The sequence below is a fragment of the Mus pahari genome, chromosome 1 (assembly GCF_900095145.1).
Source record: "Mus pahari chromosome 1, PAHARI_EIJ_v1.1, whole genome shotgun sequence".
NCBI lineage: Eukaryota > Metazoa > Chordata > Mammalia > Rodentia > Muridae > Mus > Mus pahari.
The window spans coordinates 141265553-141276286 of NC_034590.1; the positions used below are offsets into that span (position 1 = coordinate 141265553).

General features: G+C 46.6%; 1 protein-coding gene across 3 annotated transcripts in view; it reads left to right on the top strand.

Annotated features, from left to right (window-relative positions):
* Positions 1–1123: 1123 nt before the first annotated feature.
* Mlana (melan-A) overlaps positions 1124–10734 on the top strand; it is a 14205-nt gene continuing 4594 nt past the window's right edge. Inside the window, exons 1-4 of one of the 3 annotated variants that reach the window (XM_029545664.1) lie at positions 1124–1147; positions 1410–1479; positions 3774–3867; positions 8573–8669. In XM_029545664.1, the coding sequence (XP_029401524.1) occupies positions 3797–3867; positions 8573–8669 (168 nt within the window). In that variant the 5' untranslated portion in view covers positions 1124–1147; positions 1410–1479; positions 3774–3796. Of the gene's footprint in view, positions 1148–1232; positions 1480–3773; positions 3868–8572; positions 8670–10734 lie in introns of those variants that run through there. The other 2 variants (XM_021186686.2, XM_029545671.1) reach the window with 2 other exon arrangements.

Sequence of the window (10734 nt, forward strand, 5' to 3'; positions counted from 1 at the left end):
GCTAATCTGCCTTTGGTAGTTAGGAACAGCCAGTTAACAAAGGTGACTTCTGTCCCATCGCTCACATTGATGTTAATGTAGAGTAGAATTATCCCTGCTTTAGTGAGAGTCCAAGTAGGCCCACCTTGAAAAGAAAAATTACACCTGTCTCTTGAAAGTGCATGGAAACTCACAGTCCCCAGTGGACAGTTATTCCCAAGGCCACCACAAACAACGAGGACATGGGCTGTGGGACTTGCTTTCTAGATCTCAGCCCACAGGCTCTGCATCTTTGATGTGGAAGTGCATTTCCCAGTCAAACTTGGACTTCAGATAGACTGTAGATGTATTTGGAAGCAGAAGCTGGTCTGGAACTTGATTTCCTGCCTCAGTTTCCCAAGTGCTAGTAGTGTAGGCGTGTGCCACCATGCTCTGCTCACAAAATATATTTTTTTTTTAAAGTGTAACTTTATCCCAACAATATCTGAGACTTAAAAAAAAATGTTTTGAGACTTTTTAAAATAAAATTTTATTTTAAAATTTGAGAATTTCACACCATGTATTTTTTGTCACATCCCTTCTCCACCTTCAAGAGCTTACCCTCTCTACTTTTACCTCCCTTCCCACCCAACTTGGAGTTCTCCTCCTCACCTCCCTCCTCCTCTTCCCCCTCCTCCTCCTCTTCCCCCTCCTCCCCTCTTCCTCCTCCTCCTCATCTTCCTCCTCTTCCATTCCCATCACTCTCTTCTCCTTCACTCCTGAAGTACAGTTTGTGTAACCAAACAACTCTCCAGAGAGAGTGGGGCCCGTCCTGGAACGTGGTCACACCACCAAAGAAAACTCACTCTCCCAGCGTCCATCAAACAGCTCCGCAGCCGGGGGAGGGGCTGCGGCTCTGATCTTAAGTAGGGTCTTGTGCGCACTGCTGTGGGTTCCTGTGTGCGACCTCCCTACTGTGTCTCCTTGAAGGCAGCCACCCCCTTTGACTACTGCAACCTCCTCTTCCTGAAAGAGACCAGAGCCTTGGCATGGAGGAGGTGTGACATGTGACATGTGACACTCAAGTTGCATTTAGAGCTGAGCATTCCACAGCCAGAGGAATTTTTCGAGTAGAAGTATTACATTAGGCACATGATAAAAAAAAAAAAAAAACTTGTTTATCTGAAATGTAAGTTGAACTGGGTACCCTGTAATTTACCTGGCAACTTAAAGAGGAATGGCTTTGCCTGGGGCAAAGTGTTGGGAGTGGGGAAAGCACAAGCCATCAAGGGCTCTGTTCTTTTTCTTTCTTTCTTTTAAAGGGTAGAATGAAGTTGGTTTCTTTCATGCCAAATAAGCAATCACAGACAACCCATTAGGAATGCAAAACTCATGACTATCATGAGACTCAAGATCAAGAATGGAAAAAAAATTATTTATTTTTTTTTTAGACTAACAGCCAGAGAAGCCGTCTTCACATACACAGAGCTAGACAGCAAGGAGAAGTGTTCCTCAAGGAAGGTAAGTGCACTGGCTTCTTGTTAACTGTACACTGTCCTGCTCTTCCAGAACAGGGCTTGGTCTCACCTTTGGAGTTTCTTAGACTCTTCCTCATTCCTCCAAGGTTGCCAAGAATACCGACGTGTGTGGGGTGGTGGTGACAGGAACCCCTGTGCACTACATTTAGTCTGCTACCCAAAGGGACTTCTGTTGGCTTCATTGGGATGAGGTACACTTATCCTGTAACTGTTTGCAGAGGCTCTGAGCTTGAGGTAGACACCCACGGAGACAATTAATGCAGAGTTAATTGAGTCTCTTGTCTGTCAACACAGGGCTCACTTACACTCCCCATCTGAGGTGATCTCTGAGTTCAACTGTAGTTTCCTTTTTACACCTGGGAAGGGCAAATTACACGCAAAATGCCCCCTGTGGAAAGGAGTCACATTCTGGGCTCAAGGAAATCCTGATTTTGCCCTCCCATTACCCCTATTCTTCAAACTGGAGCTAATTAATGAAATTCCATGGGGGTAGACCCTTAGCATTTATAATAACAGTAATTTAAAGAAAGACAAAACCTGACCATAGTGACAAGGGATGAAGGAAGCTTCTGCTATTGTCATTTACTGAGCTCACGGTAGTTATGGTCACTGTAGTCCATGAGATTCCTGTTATTATTCATTTATGCACATTTTGGGTGTTTGAAAAGTGGTTTTGGTTTAGGTATAGTGGCACACACCTTTAATTAATTCCAGGACTTGGAAAGCAAGGGTACACAGATCTATACAAATTCAAGGCCAGCCTAGTCTACATACTTCATTCTAAGACAGCCAGAGCAGCACAGTGAAACTCCGTCTATAAAAACACTTTTAGTTCCTAGCCATGAGACCCACAGAACAGAAACTGAATTGGAGGGGAAAGGAGCGACTAGATGAAAGGAGGTCCAGGCTTCCTCAGTCTGTCTTGGGTGATGTGTACTTGGCCAACAAAAGCAGGGTCCCTTGTTCAAAAGTGGCTTTGGAAGATGTGGTCTGTACACCTGGCCAGGCTTGGGCTGGGGTTCTCTGGGAGACCCTTCTCATTAAACACTGCAAGCTTATGCTCTGCCAGATTGATGACAGTGGTAACTTTGGAAAAAATAAGTCATTTTTTTTTGGCTTGTGTGTGTGTGTGTATGTGTGTGTGTGTGTGTGTGTGTGTAACATGTGTGTGTTGTTTTGCTTTTTTTGTTTGTTTTTGGTTTTTTGGTTTTTTGGGTTTTTTTTGAGACAGGGTGTCTGTGTAGCCCTGACTGTCCTGGAGCTCGTTCTGTAGACCAGGCTGGCTTCAAACTCATAGAGATCCACCTGCCTCTGCTTCCCCAGTGCTGGGATTAAAGATGTGTGCCACCTCTGCTCAGCTTCTTTTATTGTTTTATTTTTACATTTATTATTCTATTATTATTTATTATTTTGTGTTAATTTGTGTGTGTGTGTGTGTGTGTGTGTGTGTGTGTGTGTGTATGTGTGTACTTGTTACAGTGCATGTGTGGGACTATTAACAATGCCATGGGGCCTTTTCCCACCTTCACCAGGGTTTCGGGGCTCACACTCAGGTAAGTCAGGTTGCCAGACACATGTACAAATACCTTTCCCCACTGACTCATCCCTCCAGCCCCACCTCTTTTTTTTTTTTTTTTAAATGAAAAAGAATAATACATTTAATTAACTATTTTCCATGAAATATATACAATAAGAAACCATAAATGGTGTGATAACATTTTATCGTTATCAAAATTTTAAAATAGTGAGGGCTTTGAGATAGCTTAGATCTCACTGGGTACAGGTGCTTGAAAACTTCAAGTACAAGAAAAAGGCTAACTGTATCAGGTTGTTCTCCAAACTTCATATAGCCGTATGATGCTACTAAAAATTCACTGATCTTTTAACATTATAATGTTTCTGGACACCAGCCCCACCTCTTACTGGCTGATGCCCTAGGCCAGTGAAGGTCAAGACAGAATGACTAAAATCCTCTCATGAGTTTATCATAGTCGAGCTGAAGGCCAGAGAAGACACGTCCCTGAGATAACTCAGTTTTAAAGTGCTGTTTCCTTTGTAGTCTCTTCTTAGAATTTAGTTTTCCAGTAAGTAGGTATCAGAGCCTGAGCTATTTTGAAAGCTCTTGGAGTTAACGAGATGGTATGTGAATCCCCACAGGGAGGACCTAGAGGGGGTGGCTAACTGATACCTGTCCTGGGGACAGTCTCTGTATGTCTCTGTGAGATGGGTGATGATGTTTTGGATACACTAAGCAATCCCTATGTGCCCTTCCTTTAGGTGCCCTGTGCTGAGTCCACACAATGCCCCGAGAAGACATTCACTTTGATTATCCCAGGAAGGGGCACAGCCGCTCCTATGTCACTGCTGAAGAGTAAGTTACAAAGCAAACTTTTTGGCATTTCCAATTTGCCATTTGCAGACACGGTCAACTGACTTCCACCTGTGCATGCCTATCTGTAACTTTCTCTAGCATTTAATCTCCCCAAAGAATAAAACCACTGCCACCAAGTGGAGACCTGGAAGTCCTACAGTGGTCTAACTCACAGTTCTCTGGGGCCAAACAGTTGGGGAGGAACAAGTGAGAAAAGTTAGATATTACTGTTTTTATCCACATTTTCGGGCCTTGGTTGTTGGTTCCCAAGTTGGGAAAACATGTCCAGGACTCAGACACCTCCTTCCTCAAGCCTATTCACCAATTCTTCTCAAGACTCCTGCAGGTACTTTGTAGACAGGGTTCAGTTGCTAAAGAGCCAGTGTGGCTGAGGGGCACGTGTGTAGGTCTCAGGCTGCACGCAGACTCCAGGCTGAAGACAGTGGTCATGACTTTTGCTCAAGAGCTCCATCCCACAGAAAGGTGTTTAAGCTTCCGAGTTAATTAGTAAGAAGTATTTATACGATTATTACTTCTAAGAACTAAGAACATCATTCGGAGATACTGTTCTCTATCTCTGAAAAGGTCCAGAGTCCAGTGGGAGAGTTAGGCAGGGAGTCATTCCGGCAACTTTAAGTGCCCTTAGGTAATCTAGGGACACACTCTGCAGGCGCTAGGAGTGGGAAGGGTGTGGTCGGAGCTGAACCTGAGCAGGGACTCCAGACAGGATTTCATTTAGAGCCGTGTTTCTCAACCTTCCTAATGCTGCACGACTCTATTAATTGCTCATGTTGTGGTGACCCCCAACCATAAACTTGTTTCCATTGCTACTTTATAACTGTTAATTTGTTAGTGTTGTGAATTATAATGTAAATATCTGATATGCGACCTCTCTGAAAAGGTCATTCAATCTCCAGGGGCAGGGGGTATGGGGGGGGGGCTGGGGGTGTGACCCACAGGTTGAGAACCTCTGTTTTAGACAGTCTTTTAGCTGTCAGCTAAGAACTCCTGTAGATCTGTTCCCTTGTAGAAAGAGTTGCTGGAAATTTTATTGAGATTACACGGGTCAGGCAACAAACAAGGAATCAATCATCAATGCAGTCCAGCTAGGAGCATTTCCCAGGGGATTTCCCATACCACAGCATAGCCAGTTGGGAAGGTAGGGGAAGTGATGAGTTATAGCAAATTGTCTCCACAACATTCCATTTAGGTGGGAGATACATTGTATAGGGCATCTGTTTGCATCTTTAGGCTGATGCCACAGACTCTTTTCTTTTTTCTTTTGGTTTTTCGAGACAGGGTTTCTCTGTGTAGCCCTGGCTGTCCTGGAACTCACTCTGTAGACCAGGCTGGCCTCAGACTCAGAAATCCACCTGCCTCTGCCTTCCAAGTGCTGGGATTAAAGGCGTGCACCACCACTGCCCGGCGATGCCACAGACTCTTAAACTGGAATTTTTGTTCTCTCTCACTCAGTAGTCCAGGAGTCTTAGCCAGTCAGTTCCCTTATTTCTCTGTTTGTCACCCCTGCACATCACCTCTGTCTAAGTGAGGATGCGATGCCACCTTCTTTGTGTTTCCCCATCAGAAAGTGAGAAGCCAAGGGACGGCTGGGGCCACTCTTTCCCGCTATCCCCCTCATCATGATGCCCACATTTGCCTGCTGTGTTGTACGTGGGTGGGAACAGCTTAGAGAAACCAGGAGGTGTGCCACTGGATGTCCTGATGTTGGGATTTAATACAGGCCTGTTTGCCTATGGAACACCAAGCTGGTGGGTTAAAGATGGCAAATATTTGCACAATCTCATTCACAGGGAGGCGAGACAGTATCTCCAACTGCTGAGCCGGAAGCTGGAGGCAGGCCTTGTCAGCTCAGTAGGCGGAAAGCCGAGTCTTCTGGTGTGGTGTACAGCCACCCAGTTGTGGCTCCCACAGCTAACAGTGTGAAGAGCGGCTGTGAGGTGATGCTGAACAGAGTGGGAAGCAGACTCTGCAGAGACTACACACTCTGTAGGGGCACACTGGCAAAGAAGTCATTGGGTTTTCAGAGTCCAACGCCAGTGCCCAGAGCAGGGCATAGGAAAGTGGGTTTGGAGTTGGAGACAATAGCTTACAAAGGGCACCTGTGACTTAGTACCATCATCTACATCACATTCACACACACACACACACACACACACACACACACACACACACATCATCATCATCATCATCATCATCATCATCTTCGAACCCCTTCATTGAAGGCTTGTACTTTCTTTTGTACACCTTGACCAAAGTCCTTACTCAGGGGCAGCGAGTACTCTGGTGTCTTCCCTGAGAGTATAGGAGAGGTCCTGGGTTCCAGCAGGAGAAAAACTTCTGCTCAGTCTGCATGCGTGGCTGGCATGGTGTCCATCAGCGTCACCAGAGGCCCCAGCACAGCGCAGTGACACTTTTTTTGTTTGTTTGTTTGTTTTGTTTTTCATTTTTTTGATTTTTTTTCAGACAGGGTTTCTCTGTGTAGCCCTGGCTGTCCTGGAACTCACTCTGTAGACCAGGCTGGCTTTGAACTCAGAAATCCACCTGCCTCTGCCTCCCAAGTACTGGGATTAAAGGCGTGCGCCACCACCACCTGGCAGTGACAATTTTTTACCTCAGTCTATGAAGGTTGTCCAGTACTTGAAGCAGGGTACATGATTTTCAGCAGGGTAATGAAAGAGACCAGCGAAGAATACAAGAAAAATCACTGCACAAGGCCATCAATATCAGGATTCATTTTGACAGGTGCTCAGTCATCTGGCTGCCCTGCTTAAACAGGAGGGCCGGATGTAGCAGGGGACAGAGGCCTCTGCATTGACAATATGTCTCTGAGATTCTCGGAGTATAGTTCTCCTCCTTTGAAATCTGCCAGTGGTACAAAGAAGAGTAATATAAAGTGAGTTCCCATAGCCAGGCAAAGAGGCTACCTCCCTGTTGGCTGTTAGCTCCCTCTGAAGCCTCAGTAGACAGGGGCTCTTCCATGTGTGGCAGGCAGTAAGTCATCCAGGCAGCTTCCTTAAACTCAGATTCCTAGGTGCTGCCTCCAAGAGGAGTCAGTTTAGGCCAGGAGTGGGGCCCCAGGGTCTGTACTTCCATGGTGCCTCATGTGACCGCCCCAAGGTATCTGGGTGGCTGAGGAGTCTTCGTGGCTAGGCAGCTTCCTTGGGTTTGTCTGGCATTCTTTGATGTTTTAAGCTTTCAATCACTTGTGTGTGTGTTCTAAGTAAAAGATGACTGTGCATAAAGAGCTGGAACAGAGCTGTCTGTGTCAAGATGCTCGGGGTGAGCTTAGAGCAAGAGCATGCTGGGAATTATGTCCGCTGCCTTCAGTCATGAACCTTTGTAGCCGGTTCTTCCAGGAAAGCGCTGGACAGAGGACATTTGTCTGGCCTGAGTCCTAGCACTCCCACGATGGCTGTCTAGGACCACTTACTCTGCAGGTTCTTCTACATGTTGGCTGTGCAGCCTTGAGCATCTCGTAAGCCTGACAGCAGCTGTAAAATGAACTATCCTTAGCGCAGAGGATTGCTGCACAGCGCCTGGCAGGAAACGGTGTTGAGAGGAGGTCCCAGTGCCTGGGATCTGGGCACTTGGACCATGATGCAGTTTGTAGCTCTACAAAGGTTCCCGGGGACTTTGTGGCTACTGTAAGAGTTGGTTCTACACGATCAGGGCAGAGCTTCCCCCAGAAAGGCCATCCTCCAGGTCTCGCCATCCCATTTGGAGTTGGGCAGGATACGCTTGATCGCTTGACAGCCTTGAGATGGAGGTCGGCGTTCTTGGCAGAACTCCCTCCCCTGCACCCTGCAGCCAGTCAACCTAGTATGCACCATCCGGCTCTGCAGAGCATTTCTGAGCAAGTTCACAGTCACATACAGTGTCTGGTCCTCAGTGCTGATCACAGTAGATGAGCATCTGCCTGGCAGGGCCGTGCAGGAATACACACACCAAGCTCTGCTCCTGAGGCTTTTGCGACAACTGTAATGCTTCCCAGGAGTCTCTGGACACAGGGCATAAGTGGCTGGCTTAGAATCTCAAAACAGTGTCCCGATGCTCAGGACCAGATATATAAATAGGTAAGTGACGGTATTACTCTGCACCAGGTCCAGCTCAGATTCCTCTGTCGGTGCCACAGGGGGTCAAAGTAGAGCATAATTAGGGGCAGGGAGAGCCTCGGGCTCAAACCCTGACTCAAACTTGTGATCATTCTGGGAGGCAAGCCCTCTGAATTTATTTCTTCCTCTCTGAAGTAGAGGTAATAAATGGTATCTACGCTGCAGATTATCGTGAGAATTATCAAAAATTGGTGGGCACAGCCAACTGGCTCAGAGTCAGTGTTCATTTCTATTTCTTTTAATCTGAATTGAGTTGGGAAAAATGCTTTATATAAGCCATGTTGAAAAGAAAAGATTACTTCAGAAAATAAACTGTCCACATGAAGGTCAGATGCCAGGGTAGCCCGTATGCTTGGGACTTGGGTGTGCCACACTTAAAGGCTCCTAAACTAGGTCCTGTCCTTGGGTGCTGGAGCTATAGGTCTGGTCAGGTGCCCAGTGCGAAGAATGACAAACTGGAGACTAGAAGATGCTTTCCAGGATCACGAAAAGGGAAAAGGTTGGTTGCTGTCTCATCCAAGTCTGGAACGATGTTTCTGAGCTCTGTTGGACATGCCTATCTCCTGGTCCAGGGCAGCAGGGATCGGCATCCTGTTTGTGGTCCTGGGGATTGCTCTACTTGTCGGCTGCTGGTACTGTAGAAGACGAAGTGGATACAGAACCTTGACGGTGGGTATCGGTCCCCTGAAGGGTCTGATCCTTCCTCTGAACTTCTGGGGATGCCCGCGGATGTATGTGGATGTGTGTGCACATGCCATGGTGTGGGTGTGGAGACTGGGGATGCCCGTGAATATATGTGCACGTCTGTGTACATGCCATGGTGTGGGTATGGAGACTGAGAACAACTTTTTGGAGTTGGTTCTCTCCTACCTTGTGGTGGTTTGGGATCAAACTCAGCTTATCAGTCTGGGTGGCAAGTATTCTTCCTTGCTGGGTTGGGTCCCTGCCAAATCCTTCTGTCTCTATCACACTAAGTAGCCCACGGTATCCAGCATCTTACTGATAATCACACCACGAGGAGAAAAACATCCTCCCCACAGCATAAAGTGCACCACCGAAAATCTTCCCTCATCTATCCATTCCATCTATCTATTGGTCATATAAGGATCACATGCTAACTTGTTAGAGCACTAACATTAGGAACGGAGCCTTAAACACCTGAACGCTTGTATAGGTTCCAAAGCAAGGTCTGGGTGTTTTGAGGCCAGCAAGGCATAGCAAGGTAGGAAAATTTAAAGTGCTGCACAGTAAAAACAACTCTCTAAAGATGAATGCCAATGGATGGAAGGGGTGGCTCAGCAGGTAAGTGCACTGGCTGCTCTTCCAGAGGACCCAGGTTCAGTTCCCAGCACCCACATGGTGGCTCACAGCCACTGATTCTCTGCAGTTCCAGAAAATCTGTCAACCTCTTCTGGTCTCCACAGTCACCAGGAATGCAAATGGTGCACAGACTTACATTCTGGCAAGACACCAGACATTATAGAAATTCAATCAATCAATCAGTCAATCAAGCCACTCACTAGGTATGATGGTTCCTATGTATAATTCTAGCATTTAGATAGGAGAGCAGAGTTCCGGCCACCACGGGCTACCAGGAAGAACCTGTTAAAACAAACAAACAAACACAATAAAGCATCCCTTCCAATTCCCAAACAGGCTTTCAACCACATCCATTCAAAATTAGATTATCATAGAATCAGCAAAAGAGGTTGTCATAGAAACAGCAAAAGTATACTAATAGCAAAGCACTGAGCTCAGGTAGGAAAGATATGGCAACGTGGACCGAAACTTTTAGGAGTGTGAACCCTCTCATATTCTGCCCCACACTCCCCAGGACTGCAGGAAACCTTTGCTCTGTCTTCTCTGGAGGAAGAAGCCTCTAACAACAGGGGTGGCCCACCCCCAGTGCTGGCCACAGCTCAAACTTCTTGGAAGGCACCTGAGCTTGACCTGGAGAACCCCGAGTTTCAGCCCTGAGCCCAGGCTGCCTCCCAAGCCCGGATCATGCTCACATTTATTAAGTGCCTGCTGTCTACCGTCCCAGTTGGAAAGCTTCTTTGCCAGGAAAAAGGCTCTGTCTGTGTCTCACTTTTTCTAGTTGCTCCCCTTTTAGCTGAGGGTCCAGAATACAATCCAAAGAGGCAAGGCACGTTGGAACCCACACATCACCAAGCAGAGTTCTCTAGTGAGTTCATTCTAAAGTGGGAACCTTTGGGAATGTCTTAAGCCTATCCATTGGACATCTGCCACTGTGCGTGTATGCTGAGTAGGGGACTTTAGCTTGTGCTATTCATCTGTGTCCCTCTGGAATGGAGTAATGACACTCTTTGCACTTGGTTATTTATTAGTTGGTCTTCTCGTTCATCTTCCTCCTTAAGAAAAAACAGGCACATGAAAGTGGTGGCTAGCATCTTTAATCCTGACACCTGGGAAGCAGAGGCAGGTGGATTTCTGTGAGTTTGAGGCCAACCTGTTCTACAGAGCAAGTTCCAGGATGGCCAGGGCTACACAAAAATAGTAGACGTCAATAGGTTGTAGGATTTAGCTTCATTGTCCAGCACTGACTTGCTTTGTGACCTCAGATATTCGTTTTTCCCTTACTGGCTCTATTCTATACTTAATGTTAGCATTTCCTCTAGCAACAGTCAGGTACTGGGCTCGAATAGAACAATCACTTATTATCACATTCTCTCTCTCTCTCTCTCTCTCTCTCTCTCTCTCTCTCTCTCTCTCT